The sequence below is a fragment of the Oenanthe melanoleuca genome, chromosome Z, assembly GCF_029582105.1.
Source record: "Oenanthe melanoleuca isolate GR-GAL-2019-014 chromosome Z, OMel1.0, whole genome shotgun sequence".
Lineage (NCBI taxonomy): Eukaryota > Metazoa > Chordata > Aves > Passeriformes > Muscicapidae > Oenanthe > Oenanthe melanoleuca.
The window spans coordinates 50,820,084-50,835,159 of record NC_079362.1 but is presented as its reverse complement, the minus strand read 5'-3'; the positions used below and the strand labels follow the sequence as shown (position 1 = coordinate 50,835,159).

The 15,076-nt window shown below is 43.3% G+C and overlaps 1 protein-coding gene across 1 annotated transcript in view; it reads left to right on the top strand.

Moving 5' to 3' along the window:
* Nucleotides 1–206: 206 nt before the first annotated feature.
* The window catches only part of DMRT1 (doublesex and mab-3 related transcription factor 1), a 56,843-nt gene continuing 41,973 nt past the window's right edge, over nt 207–15,076 (top strand). Inside the window, exons 1-2 of the mRNA XM_056513656.1 lie at nt 207–678; nt 3,696–3,879. Coding sequence (XP_056369631.1) covers nt 394–678; nt 3,696–3,879 — 469 coding nt within the window. The 5' untranslated portion in view covers nt 207–393. The remainder of the gene's footprint in view (nt 679–3,695; nt 3,880–15,076) is intronic.

Below are 15,076 nucleotides of genomic sequence, written 5' to 3'. Positions count from 1 at the left end.
ACGGCCCAGGAGCCGCCCCCGAGCGGGGGCCTGGGCATCCTGCCGTGCGGGACCGGCTGGCAGCGGGACCGAGCCGAGCCCCGCAGCACCTCGGGCCGCCAGGCCGCCCGGGCCCCTGGCCGCGCATCCCACGGGGACCGGCCTGCACGGGGCCCGCCTTTCCCGCCGCAGGCCGGCCTGGTGGGGGAGGGAGGAGCGCCGAGGGAAGGGTGGCCGCTCCCTCGGGGCAACGAGGATTTCGCGGCCACAAGGACCCCCCGGAGCAGGGGTGGGGGAGGCGCGGCAGGAGGGGCGAAGCCCGCCTGGTGCTGCCCGCCAAAACGAACGGAGTGGCGGGACGGGACGGGGCAGGACCGCGCAGACCGCTCTCCCGGCTGTCCCCCGCCTGCCGCGATGCCCAGTGACACCCCGGCCTTCAGCAAGCCCCCGGACGTCGCGGGCCCGGGGGACAAGGCCAGCAGCTTCGGGAAGGCGGCGGCCCCCATGGCGGCCGCCCCGGCGGACAGGGGCGCCGCCGTAGCGGGGAAGAAGCGGCCGCGACTGCCCAAGTGTGCCCGCTGCCGCAATCACGGCTACTCCTCGCCGCTGAAGGGGCACAAGCGCTTCTGCATGTGGCGGGACTGCCAGTGCAACAAGTGCAGCCTGATCGCCGAGCGGCAGCGCGTCATGGCAGCGCAGGTGAGCTGTGCCCGAGCGGGGTGTGCTCGGCGCCCGGGGGGGTCGGGCCCGTCGGAGCCGAGCGGCCGCGCCGAGATGCGGTGCGCTGCGGGGCCGCAGCCGCGGGGAGCCGCGCCCCGGCCGGGAGTCACCGCTGCCTTCCTGTGTTGGGGACACTTCTGGCTGTATTTCTCGTAAATCATTTGGTTTATTTTTGTTCCCCTGTAAGAGTGGGAGGATTGCAGTCGGGCGGGCGGCAGCGGTGAGCGGTCAGCTGTGCCTGCCGGGCGCCGCCGAGCGCCGCTGCCCCGAGCCGGGTACAGACCGGCCCTGCGGACAGCTCGGGGGGCTGTAGAACGTGCCTGAAGCACGACCTGAGCTACCGTCAGTGGCCGTTTTCCAGCTTGCTTTTAACTTGAAAATGAATAATCTAACCAACAAATTGCTTACGAGGATATTTTGTTCTGGTGGTTCCAGACTCGGTGTAAATTCCATTTCCTGATGCCATGGCCTCAGTTGAGTGCATTTCTAACTTTCTAACGTTTTGGGGTCTTTTTTAACGGCGTTGTTCGAAGTTTTGTATGTGGCAGTTCCTCGCATAGCTCTTTAGATGGGACATCTCAGATCTCAGCGAGGGCTCCGAGTATTCCGAGGGCTAAGAAAACAAGCGGTATCCAGTTCAGGGTAGGAATAACGTTTTGGTGGTCTCGCTGGAGCCACAGTTCTGGCGGTGTAAATGTAAGGCTGTGTTAACTGTTAGGATTTTTATCTTGCGAGCGGCACTAGGGGGGTCCTGGGCGTGTAGTGGAGCGGCTGCTGGAACAGTTGAACTCTGCGAGGGGCATCGTTAGGGCAAACGATCCCCTGCCGGGAAATAATTGACAAGGCATCAGAGTTCCTGGTGCATGTGGAGGGAGTGATACCGGACCCACCCACAAGTTTGCAATTGATGTGCTCGCAGAGCTTCGTGATCCTGCCTAAAATGTATGTCGGGCTGACAAGTTTTAAAAAGCGGTTCTGGATTAAATCCTTCCCTGCTGTTTTTTTCACCCTGTTAATCAGTGTATTATAAAACGTCCTCAGAATGCAATGAGAGTTACTTTTCGTACATTTAAACAATTCCTCCTTGTTGGTGGTGTGACAGTCAAAAATTGCTGTTACACCCAAGGTACATGCACTTTCTCTGCCTGGTGTGAGCCATGGAAAAATAAACGTGAATCCCTTTGCTGTGTGGCTCGGGGAAGGGAGCACAAAGTGCCGTGTTCCCCGTGCGAAGTGTCCCCCGTTGACACAGACTCTTGCTGCTTAGCTTCTTCTGTCAGGTAGTGGGTGCCTCCTACTAGCAGGCTCTGGTGATGGTCCTTGGGGGTATTCTCTTCCCTGCCTAGGATGTGAAAGTAGCTTTGAAAGCCTCCCTAGCTAAACCTTATCTGTGTAGGAGTTACACATTGAAAGTCTGTCTTTCCCCCTTTTGATATATTTCTGCAGTAAGCCCCTTGATGCCGATGGAATTTTACAGGTCAAGGATATTGGCTTGTGAAGTCGAAGTTACAGTAGTGTTTGCAAGTTTGCACCTTCTGTATGGGATGTTTCTTATTGCTAGGGCTAATACTAACTAACAGAATTATACATTTGTATTAGGAAAAAGTATGGCTGTTGAACATGAAAATGTAAGGAAGTCTTGTCCCAAATACCCAGGAAAATTTCCAGCAAGAAAAGTCCATGATACCAGTCTGTAATCTGAACAGATTTCCAAGCTTCAGGTAAAGATGCAAATCAGTCACCAGACAAGTAGCTGTAGCAGTGTCATGTATACTCCCCAGATATGTATGGCATGGGTGGACAGATGTGTTAAGTTGATCTTCTAGTTCAGATGAGGCAGAAGGGGCTGTCTAAGCAATGAATACGGTTTGTTTGCACCCGTGTCCAGACTGTGTAGTGCCTATAGGCTTGGCCAGTACCAGGTAGGCTTTGGAACGTTGTCAGCATTGGGAAAGAAATGGGAAGCTCCAGCTTCTCCAGACCTGCCCAGCCATCTTCAGTGTGTGTGGTGCTGTCTGAGATGCTTGCGGGATGGTATCCTGCATTTACCATGCTTCTTCCATAGTTGTTCTCTTTGTACAGTGTATTGTATGCTGAGATTTTCTTGAAGGACAACATTTCCAGCTGAGAGCCAGCAGGGAACATAGCAGCAAATAGAGCAGCAAATTGCAGGTACAAGCCCTCACAGAGAGCTGCTTTATATTGGTGAAAGGCTCAGCAGACCCCTGCAAGCAGGGGGTTAACTTCTTAAGCCCAGCAGCTGTGTATCAGCAGAGAGGAGGGTAGTGACTACACTTTCTACAGTGTGCTTCTCCCAAGAGCAGCTGTGTTGTGGGAGTGTAGTCAGTTGTAACACATCTTCATCTGGCCTCCGTGGAGGAAGATGTGTATGTCACCAGCATTTCATAGCCGTGTTCATACGTCTTTGGGCGCAAAAAGGGGTTGTTTTTTGATAGCTTTCTATACTTCTCTACCCACTGGCTGGACTGTGTGAAGGCCTAGAGAGTAAGCCATGTGAGGAGTGGCTGAGGGAGCTGGGTTTGTTCAGCCTGGAGAAAAAGGGGCTCAGGAGGGACCTGCAACTGCCTGAAAGAGGGTGTAGCCAGGTGAGAGTCCACCTCTTCTTCTGCAGTTAGTAGTGACAGGAGGAGAGGAAATGGACTCATGCTGGGTCAGGGGAGGTTCAGGTTGACATCAGGAAGAATAGAAAGAATTCAAGTACTGAAAGGTGTTGCACAGGAACTATCCTTGGAGGTGTTCAAGAAACACCTGGACCTGGCAGTTAGTGCTGTAGTTTAGTTGACATGGTGGTGTTTGGTTGAATACTGGACTCGGTGATCTTGGAGGACGTTTCCAACCTTAATGTTCTATGATCAGCACTACTCTACAGTACAAAGAGTAAAAAACCAACTTTGAATCTGAGTAGTTCATCGTTTCCAGTATAAATTGTGCTCAAAACCACAGGGCATTCCCTATGTCTTGTCTTTTGTTCCTAGGTTGCACTAAGAAGACAGCAAGCTCAGGAAGAGGAGCTGGGAATCAGCCACCCAGTGCCCCTGCCCAGTGTCCCTGAGACGTTTGTTAAGAAGAACAGTGGTGGCAGCTCTTGCCTCTCTCTGGAAGGCAGCAGCCCAATGCACTCGACAAGCACAGCCATGACAGCAGCTAGCACACCACCAGGTAAAGTGCTGGGAGAGCGATGCTCACGGCTGGGGACGATGGCCAGCACTGCTTATGCCCACTGTTGACACCCATTCCCCCCGTCTTTGCAGTGACAGGCTTATGGAGAGTCCTCTCCCCAACAACAGCATTGTACTTTGGTGCAACTAGTAAAAGGGAAGGATCCAGTATCAGTCTTTAATATTTTATTTGATTATTTTTACTTGAAAATCAAAATTTCTTTTACACAGACTGGCACTGTAATAAAATTCAGTAGCGTGTGTGACTGCAAGTAGAGAATTATGGGAAGCTTTTGTCCTTTGTCCCAAAACATGTACTCTGCTACAGTCATAGTAAGTGGGTTTTGGCTGCCTGTGTAGTTTCTTCAAAATTTGGGAGTTTTCTGAACTGTATAGAAGCTAAGTACAATAGGTAATATTATGGACCCAGCAGCAAAGATCTGTCAGCCTTACGTGACTTGATGTGGTGGCACATTGGTTCCGTGTAGCATGGTGTGATGAACTAGAAAAGAGTGATATAATCCTTCTCTTTTACTACAACTTAATGTATTGTATTTAACACTTGTAAAACAAAACCCAAAAAAACCACCAACAAAGAACAGTATTTGCCTGTATATTCAGTGAAAGCATGGCTAAGCAAAGATGGGATTTGAAGATGCTAGGCAAGTGAGGACTCTAGGCAAAATGTTTTTTCCTATGCAAATTGCTTTTTCCCTTTTCTACCTATGCCTGACACATACAGTGATTGAACATATATAAGAAAGAAGAAAGGAGCTGGTGTAATTGATTTCTTGTGTGTGGACAGAAAAAAGCAAACAAATACAGATAAAAGGAAAAGGAAGTTTCATTCATTTTTAATCATATGTACACATGCCATTAATACAGGTGAATATATTTGCCAGATAGAAAGATGATTCTAAAGTGGGCAATATCTTGCATTAATTAATAAAAGGACAAGCATGTCTTTGTTTGTCAAGTGATGCTATTCTGTTTTGCAGGCCATTAAAAGTATGTCAGATGAATTTGTTGGATCTAGTGCAGACAGGCAGTTTCAGACCTTTGTAGAGGAATTTTGCTGGGAATCTTTTAAAAGAACTGCTTAATAAAGCAATAAATAGCTTTTTATTAGCTTTTTTTGTTTTCATTATGTTAGTGTCACCTTTGAATTGATGCAGTTACTCCTTTCATATTTGTATTACTACATACTTTGTCTATAGACATGGAAAAAGCTGGCTAAAGATTAAAGTAGTATATTCAGTAATATACAGAGATGGTGTGAGCTCAGGAGAAAAAGAAGATCCTTGCTTATGCAGAAAGGCCGAAGAATGAAATAATTTTACTGTTGACAAAACTGGAATAAGCTTTGATCTTAATGTTTTTAAAATAACAGTATTTAATTTCTTAATCCCATTTTAATAATTGGTAATTAATTGAATTAAATCATGGTCTTTTAATGAAAAACATAGACCAAACAAGCTTAAGGCAATTCACATGCTTGAATAAGTACTTGAAAACATAAAACTGTGTAATTTTAAAGTAATTTGAATATTGTTCTACTATTTTTGGTCAGACCAGTCATCTTTCTTAGCATGGAATTTGAGCAATCTAAATACATTGTTTCTCAAGCATTTTACTAAATAACTAACTGTTGTTATTTGTGTCCAAATAAATAACTGTTTGTGAGTGACAACATTTGAAATACACAGCTTCATCTCCAGATGAAAATGTGATTACAGTTACAAATCAAGACAGCATCAGTCTTGTTCACCAGAAATGGAAGCATCTGCAAATGAATAGAAAATCATGTTCATAGTTTTGCTTTTGGGCACCTGAGTAGCAACAGACATTGTGCTTAGCTCAGAGGTGACTACACTGTATAAATAAAGTAACATCCTATTAATTTTGGTAGCTTCATCTGCTGAAAGCAGTGTAAGTACTCACGGGTTTTGACTTGATACCTGTGACTGTGTGCTGACTCTGAACCTGGAGAAGGTGCTCTGCATTTCTCCAGACCAGTATGGTAGCTTTTCAGTACAAGCTGTGGTGAGGAATATAGCCTAAATATCCTCATGCTTCTATTTTTAGCATATAACGATCTTATTTTTTCAGATGAGAAATTGCCATGTTCTGGCTTTAGATGTTGGGTTGTTTCAGGACCAGATACTTGATGGATTCTTGTATTGCTGTTTTATGCAATAAACTGCAAGCAGAATAAGAGACCCCAGCAGAGCAAGTGTCATTGTCTCAGGCTGGTAGGTTGAGGTGCTGATTTTTTCCCAGGGGAAGCAGTGGCTCCTGGGAGTGCAGCGTGTTCTGTGTGGCTCACGTTAGATTGGGCAAGAGGTGATTTTGACAATGATAATTCTGTTCCTCCTCTAAGGATTTTGGCTTATAAGAGCATTTCTTCTTTTGGACGCCCATCACATGGAGCATTGTTTGCCAGCAGAGGAGTGATTTGTGAGGGAGTCACATAAATCAGACATAGTGCCAGAGAGAGAGTCATTGCTTGCTGTATCCATTTTATTAGCAGATCAGAAATAGTATAACACCTGGAGACCAGAGGCAGTTTTTCAGATCCCATTTTGACTCACTGTTTTTGAAAAAGGAAAAAATGGATTACTATGGTCATAGCGTAAGTGTTTGAACATTAACCATGTCAAGCGTGTTTACTTTGGATGGGAGGGTATGTTCCCACTCAAAAGTTGGGAATTTGCAAGGTGATTGGAAGGGAACAGACCATAGTTTCAGGGCATTAGTAGAGTGTCTTACAGACCAAATTTGTCATTTCTCTGCATTCCCCCTTAAAAAGTTAAAGACTGCTGAAAGAAAAGGCCATGTAATTGTACACAGCAGCAAAAGTTGTTATCTCAGGGCATTTGACATAATTGTCCTTTCTTCTGTAGGATAAGTATATCTTGTTGGGTTAATAAATACAGAAAATTTAGGAAAGATTATTGATGAAGCATGTAGAATGTGCTTTTTAGACATTCTCATAACACCCATCATCTTCACTGGTTTGTGTCAATTCAGAGCCTTTCTCATTCTGGTATTTAGAAGTCATGGTGGGGCAGAGAGTGAAGGCAGATGAGGTCACAAAACACCGTAGGGGTTACTAAAAAAAGAAAGCTGCTCACACTGAAGGAAGGAGAATCCATTTCACCTTCGCTTCATTATATTTGGCCCTTGTCACAGGCTAAGGGTCATGTTTGGCATTTGGCCAGTGGAATGGCTGCAAGATACATCACCAGATGACTGGAAGGTGCTGGAAAGAACCCATTCTTTCTGCTGCTCTGCATTGTTATTGGCCCAGTTTAGAAGTGTCCAGTATAGATAGGATTACTCTGTGATGCAAAATGCCACCTCCTGGTCCTGTGCTCTGTTGTGGTCGTTTCCCTGTTGTCTTTGCAATGACAGCAGTGTTCAAATGCCTTCCCAGTATCATTGGTTGACAAACATAATTTTCAGCAATTGTGAATAGTAAGCTTGTATTTGTTATTTCCCTTAGTTACATTTATTATATTTGACAGAGACAAAATAGTATTCTTTTTTCTCTAGGTAGGTGCTGCCATCACTTAAACTCTGACAAATAAAAGGGGTTTTATCTGCTCATAAATACAGACCGTAGCGGGGTCAGCAGTAATACAATGCCTAATGTATGATGGTACTTTGAACCTAGTGCTCTAGCTGTCTGCAAAAACCTTACCATGCCTTCTTTACTCTTCCTTTACTTTCTTGATCACTGTATTGTGATTTCAAAAATTGACGCCATGATCTCACAGCTGTTATGCTGCATAGATGATGAGTTAAAAAAATTAGTTGTTGTAATAGAAAAATATAAGCCTGGTTTGCAAAAAAGTGAGAAATTTTCTTTTTGAAAGACAGCTCATTGACAGTATTTATAGTGCTGTCAGAATTTCAGTTTCATTAAAAAAACCTCATTTTAGTCAACTGATCATGCGAAAGCTGCTGTGTCCGTTTCACTGTGAGAGTGCTTAGGGGTTGAAACAGATTATCCACAGGGGTTCTGGAGCCTCCTTGCTTGGGGAAGCTCAGAACTTGGCTGGATGGTGTATAAGCAACAGGATCCAACTGGGAAGCTGGCTCTGGTTTGAGTAAAGTTTGAGCCTGCTAGTCACCAAAGATTCTTTCCAAACTAGACTGTTCTGTGAATCTCTGAAATTTCTACTTGCTTGCATTAACATTAACATGCTTAAATGTGAAGTTCTGCCAGCCTCAATACTGATAAGCATTTGCAAGCCTGTGAAAGAAATCTTAACTCTTTTGGCCTGGTAATGCTCGATGGTAGATTTTTAAACAAAGAATTAGCATTGTGGGGCTTGACAGGTGGTGGAGGGGATTGATAGCTCAGGTGGCAGCAGCCTCAACCAGACTGAGCAGAAGGAAGGCAGCATTAGCTGCTTTGCCTGCCTGTGCCAGGGCTAATATGATGGCTGCATGCCCTCAGAGATCTTGGTGGGTCTGCAGTGGTTACTGGTCCATCCTCCTGCTCCTCGCTTTTCTCTTGGTCTCCTCACAACTTTCTAAGGATGATTTTCTTCTGCTGCACTCATGGCTACTTCTTTACCAGTTTTAGTTGTTGGCTAGGTCCTGCCAACCTCCTTCCATTGCTTCCTGGTGCTTTCCCCTGGCTTCTGGAGTTAACAAATCTCCATTCAGAAGTGAGGAATACCGTTAAATATGTCTGTATTGTATTGTAACAGCTAGCGAAAAGTTCTGTGTCCTTCACCTGTGAATAATCATCATCATAATCATCATCATGTGATTTTCTCCAGTTCATTGCAGTTAAGATGAGAGAAAAATAATCACATTTGCATGTGTCTCTTGTAAGAGTTTGTGGACTTGTGGATTGACATGATTGCCACAGCACAAGTTAGATTTTGTCTTGGGGAGCAGTTGCTGGAAGTGGTATTCTGCCTGTGCAGTAGTTTTCCTAGTTACTGAATCTCTTTCAGGCTGGACTAAGTAAATATTACAGGAGCTTTGATCAATCTTTCCTTGATTTAGGATAAAATTTATCCTGAACAGGCTTTTTTAATTCCAGACCGATACAAGTATGCAGCAAACAAAGCACTCCATAGTGTGGTGGCCATGGCTTTGTAATTTTCAATTCCTATAAAAATAACATGTTTTGCTCAGAGTTACGTAAAAAGGAGTTGCTTGTGAAGCAAGAAGGGATGGGCATTTCAGCTTCTCTCTACTGCTTTGGGTTCACTGTATTTTGGAAAATGGTAGAGGAGTTCTGAGCATCTCATTATAAAAGGACGTAGATAAATCTGAAAGGATAGAGGGAAAGGTGACAAAAATGATGTATTGCTTGTAGAAAAGGAGACTAAGGGTGGATATAAACAGTCTATAAATATTTGAGAGGTAATAATATGGAGGAGGGGGAGGGATTATTTACAGTGCTTGAGACAGCATAACAAGGAGCAACGGCTTGAAACTAAAAAAGGCAAAATTAAATTAGACACTAGACACTTTTTTTCCTAACTAGTAGTGCAATTAGCAACGGAGTGACCTGCATAAGGACAAGGGGGTAAGTGAAGCATAATCAGGAGAGGAGTTTAAGACTGTGTTAGATTATGATCTCAGGTGATTAATATGGGGGTAAACTCTGATCAATGTTCAGGTTAAAGCAGATGACGGAAATCTCCTGCAGCTTTGTCATCTCTTACATGATTCATTGCTCTAGCCATTGTTTGACTGTGTTAAATAAATCATAATGTTACAGGGTTCTGCATCCCTGATTAGATGTTTCCAGTTAATTCTCAGGTTCTCTTGCAAAGCTTGCACTTTCCCTGCTTCTCTTTCAAGCAGTATTTGGTATTGTAGTTTTGCATGCAGGTGCCTGTAGATGTGTTTTAACTGAGCTAATGTTTGAAATACTGTACGTATTCATTCAGTGAGGCTTGTCAAAAGACTGGTATTTCCATCATACTGGTGAAACAAGGTAGAACTAGCAGCAGTTCTCAAAGTGTCTGAGTTAAGAAGTTTTATTTTTCCTGTCAGGCTTGTGTGATGCTTCACTGGAACTGTCAAAACAAATAGAAATTATAAACAGATTTGGAAAAACCTCAGAGAAGATTGCTTTTCTTTTTCTGTGTAAGTGGTATTCCAAACCTTGTCTAGGGCTGCTTTCACCAGAGACAGGGGCTGGGGAGAGGTTTCTGCAGCATGCCAGGGAAGCAAGGGTGCCAGGGACCAGTCATGACCTACCCCCACTCTCTTACTTTGAGAGAAAAAGGCTGCTCAGCACTGAGACGGAAGCAAAACACAGGAAGCTCAGCAGTTACTTCTATCCTTCTTTCACATTTCAGGAGAGATTTTTTTCCCCCAAAAGGACTTGGAGTACAATATTTTTTTTTTTTTTTAGGTTTTTTAAAGTTTTATTTTCAAAAATACTTCACCATAGGGCTTTCTGTGTTTTCAGCATCTTGCTGTCCAAGTTCTTTCACAGCACATGAGGTTTCCAGACATAGATCTATGGTTAGAGCAAGATAGCTGCCGAGTGTTGTTTGCTGTGTGCTGGACAGGCTTTGCCGTGTACCGTGTCCTGGCACCAGGTTCTCTTCCCACCTAGGGTGGCAGGGTGGTCAGCACATCCGATTGTTTTGTGCCTTGGAAGCTCTTCCTCTGTAGCACTGGCGTTTGCATATGTGCATTCAGATTTAGAGTTATCTCTGCCAGATTGTGCTTTCCATTTGTTATTATGAGCACTGAGATAAGGAATGGAGCAGGAGCAGAAAATGTACTAGGAATTTCTAAGAATTTACTATCCGTGGGCACATTATTCACTATCTGCAGCTAACCTCTTGTTCCTTTCTGTGTCCTTGAAACAGTTATTATAACCCTCTCTGAATGTGTGGGGCTCTTTGTTTTAAAGAAAAGATATAAGTGAGGAGTGAAGGAGTACTGCACGCTTCCCTAACTGAGCACTGATTTGATTTCTTGCTTCTCCTTTTGTTTCACATGCTTTCTTGTACCTTGAAGACTGCTTTTATTTGCTTAATTTATCAACCAACTTCCTATTTCAGCCCGTTCAACCATTTGCCATTTACAATAGATTTGTCACTTAATAACATGGGAACTAAAATGCAGTTTTGAAGGTTTCTTTTGTGGGAGTGCTTTTTCATATGCTTCTTCTCATTCCTTTGTTTTATTGAACTTTACTAAACTTTCTTCTGAGTTTGAGTACCAGCTAGTCTTAATCAGAGTTCTGAACAGCTTCTTTACTTAACAAACACTGTTCATGCACATCTGTACTGTGTTTTCTTGAGGAGCATGCAGAGAGTTAGTTAAATACTGAGCTTGACTTCCTTTGCAGTGAGATTGGATGTCTGATTTTTTTTTTTAAATTTGTGTCTTCAGTCTTTAATTATACTATTTCATTGCTTACAGAATACGTACTATTTGGTTATTTCAATGTCTATAGTAATGGCACAGCTGAACCTCAGCAGATGATAAGCCTCTAGTTCCAGTCACTGTGCATTTTGGTCAGTTATGCATGAATAGCATTCAGTAGTGATCAATTTGCATCTGTATTGAAGCCGATTTTGTGGGTTCAGATGTTGTTGCACCCTTGCAGCCCTGGCAGCCATGCTCAAAAGTTAGGCACATCTGTGTGATTCTTGTTCTCTCACTCAGGCCTGCTGGATGTCTGCAGTTTTTTTCACTACTCTTGCTTTTAGTTTTTGCATCACATATTAGGCAGAGTCAAAAAGCCCTCCTGTTATTTCCAGTTGGTCTGTTGTAGAAACTTTTGGGTTTCTGTCATGGTAATAGCTTAAAACCAAGCATGGGCTCCAGCTAATTCCAGCCATCATCCTACTCCCTTTATTATTTTTAGTGTAAGCCATACTGATTTTATCCTAGTCATATTTCCTCCAAGGTCTCATATCTCAGACACTTGTGAAGCTTTCCCTCCCTTCTAATGTTTTCTTTGATCTCTCATTAATGGCTTAAATCCCTTTAGATTTAATCCACACCAAGTTTCTTTCTCCTCCTCTGAATTTGCTTCTTTGCCCCTGCAGGTGTCTGGGCTGTTTTTCATCATTGTCCAGAAATCTGTTTTTCTTTTCCAATTTCCTATAATTTTTAATTTCTTCCTCTGTTTTTTAAAAGTTGTGTATTTACTTTTGTCTCCATTACTCACTTCAGTAGCATGTTGGATTTGGTAGCATGAACACAAAGAATTAACTATTTGCAAGTTTCCTTCTCAAATCAGATATCTCAAGGTGAATTATAGTATGTGTACATAGATATGCACACACGGTAGTTGTACTCCCAGCTTTTATACTGGGGGTTGAAAATGGTCGTTGTTTCTCATGCTCTTAATTTTCTGAAGCACTGTCTTTATTGGTCCTGATCCTGTTAGCTGTCACATGTGCCAGTAACTTCGGATATGTAAATACTCCAGTTGTCTCAGTTCAGTGTAGACAAACATGTGCTGGAGCACTGGTGTAGTGCCTACCACCTTCACAGAGTCAAGATTTTGAACATATTTCCTTTACCAAAGCCATTCATGGTTTTTTTTTTAAATATGATGATTATAGCTGTGTTATAATGACCAAAAGTGCAAGAAAAGAAAGAACAAGCATTACCCCCCAGCTCACATAAAAAGGTTGACTACTCTGCTGTAATGAGTGACAGAGATATTGAAGGTTGAATTTGCGGCTATAGATATCTTATTGAAGGCCTGGAGCTTAAATTAATTGTGGAAATAAAATACTATTTTCCGTAGATTTTATTTCTACTGCCCCATTAGGAGGATTGTTAAGCTGCATACTAAATGTTTCCAGCAGAGCATTTTTATTAAGTGTACACTAAATGAAAAAAATGTGCCTTCTCCAGTTCTACTGAAATCAGAGGTATTTCAGATTCTGTTAGCTGGATCTGGGCTGGGGCTTGTGTGGGACTGAGAAACTTACTGTGCTAAGCTGCAGTTATCTGGATGAAATTGCTCTCTCCTTGATTTTTTTTTTTAAATTTGCGTAAATCACATTTTCTTTTAAAACACTGGTTTGTGTGAAGATTAAAATTAACCTAAAATCTTGAAATTGTAAGGGTTTTTGAGTTGTATTAGAAATGCACATGCAGAGTTAGCAATAATTTCACCCATTATGGAATAGTAACTCTACATGTGGAAGATAGGAAGAAATGCTTAATAATTATTTTCTGGTCCTCACTTTGAAAAAAGACATGTAGTATTATAGCTGTATATGGAGATGGTAACATTACAGTTTCAACAGGAACTGAAATCAGCAGGACTGGACAACTCATATGCAGTATTAGGAAGAAAACAGAAAAAAAACCAGCTTGGCTGAGGATATAGGAAGTCTCTCTTACTGGAAAATACTCGAGCTGCTTGGACACAATCCTGTACAATGTCTTGTAGGATGACCCTGCTTGAGCAAGGTGGGTGGACCAGATGACCCTCTGCCATCCCTTCCATCCTGACTCACTCTGTGATTTCCAGTAAGTCTTTCAACACTGAGCAAGTTCCTAAATCTTGGAAGAAAGATGGTGTCATATCACTGTTTCAAGAAAAGTGAGTGTGGTAGCATAGGTGGCTGCAAATCTATCAACCTGACACCACCTTTTTTGAAAATACTGGAACAATCCACAGCAAAATGAAATATGCAAGAAGAGGAGGGATGCAGCTGTTAAATGGTGTCCACATAACACGAATTAACAGAAGTTTATGGGTAAAGATTCTGTTCAGTTGGTAATCTTTTATCATTACAAAATTGTTTGGTGAAGTGACATACTGATGCCATTACAAATCCTGCAAGGCATTTGATTTTTGAATCCCCTAGCATCCTGATTAGGAGCCTGAACTGACAGAAAAGCATTATTGTATGTGTTACATGGTTTTAAGGAAAATGATCCTATTCGTTTGTAGGTCTGAGTGGGCAGTTTTAACACTGTAGTGTTTCTGGGGGCATCTCACAGGGACCTGCTCTTTGCTGTAATCATCCGCTAGTATCTTGGAAGGAAATTTGGCTGTGTTGGAAGGTGATGTAAAGGTACATGTACTGGCAAACACTGCAGAAGACAGTGGGGAGGCTTGATTAGATGCTTGGTCACATGCAAGCAAAAGCCGTTTTAACCCATACCAGTAAAAAATGGAGAAGTCCATCCCGAAGAAACACTGTCACTGCACAGCTGGTGGTCCTGGGGGGTACTGTGCTGAATGTTAGTTGTTCCTGGTGAAAGAGAATGAGCAAAACCTGGGACAGTTCTAGCTAGGCAGGTATGTGGCTGGGGAAGCTGGTGAGATGATCATGGAACTAGTGCTAGTGGGACTCCTTCCCTGGGAGCATAGTACATACCAGAAAGCGGGCTCAAAATGAATATTGGATGGGAGGCATCACTGAACCAAAACCAGTGGAAGGCTGGGACAGGGGATAAGGGAAGTACATCTGTTTCCCTGTTCATACTGTTTCCTGGGTTTCTCTTTGTAGCTAGTGGGGATGTAGTGATGGTCTGGACCCACATGCCTGGACTTGAACTTGGCAGAGCTCAGTAAGGAGACAAAGGAATGATTAAAAGACCAGAGAACATGTACTGGAGTGAAAGTCAGCAGTTTATTTTACACTTTAGTGATCCCTTTAGATAACCTTCATTTGATCTCCAGTATGATTGTTCTGATTGCTTATGCCTTTGCCAGACTACACCAGCTCCAGTTAAAGCTTTCTGTGGTATTTCGTGGGGTAAGTTTGGTGTTGCGAGTAGCAGCAGCATTGGGGATGCAAAGTCCTGTGAATTCACCATACGGCTCAAGAAGGCCTATAGGAAGTAACCTTAGTTCTGAGGTCCCTCTGATTTCCCTGTGTTGTCCCCATTGCATAATGTTTATCCTAGAGTGCCTCTTCATGGCAATTTTTGTTCTTATTAAAATCTGTTGTCCCAGTTAAAACTGGTTTAGCCCTTCAAAAGTAGAACTAGGTAAATGCCATTTTTTTGCAAAGACCACTCTGGAGTTATTCATAGAGGGGAGAAAAAATAATATTGATTCCTTCCAGGTGAAACTGAGTTCTTCCAGTCAAGTAGCCCTTGAGAGACAGCCTTGTACCCACAGACATCGTTGCCACTGTGCAAGCCCCTCACCAATAATGGCTGGCTGAACTCGACAGTCCAGCAACTGCACCTAGCAAGGAATTTTTCATCCAGACCTAGTT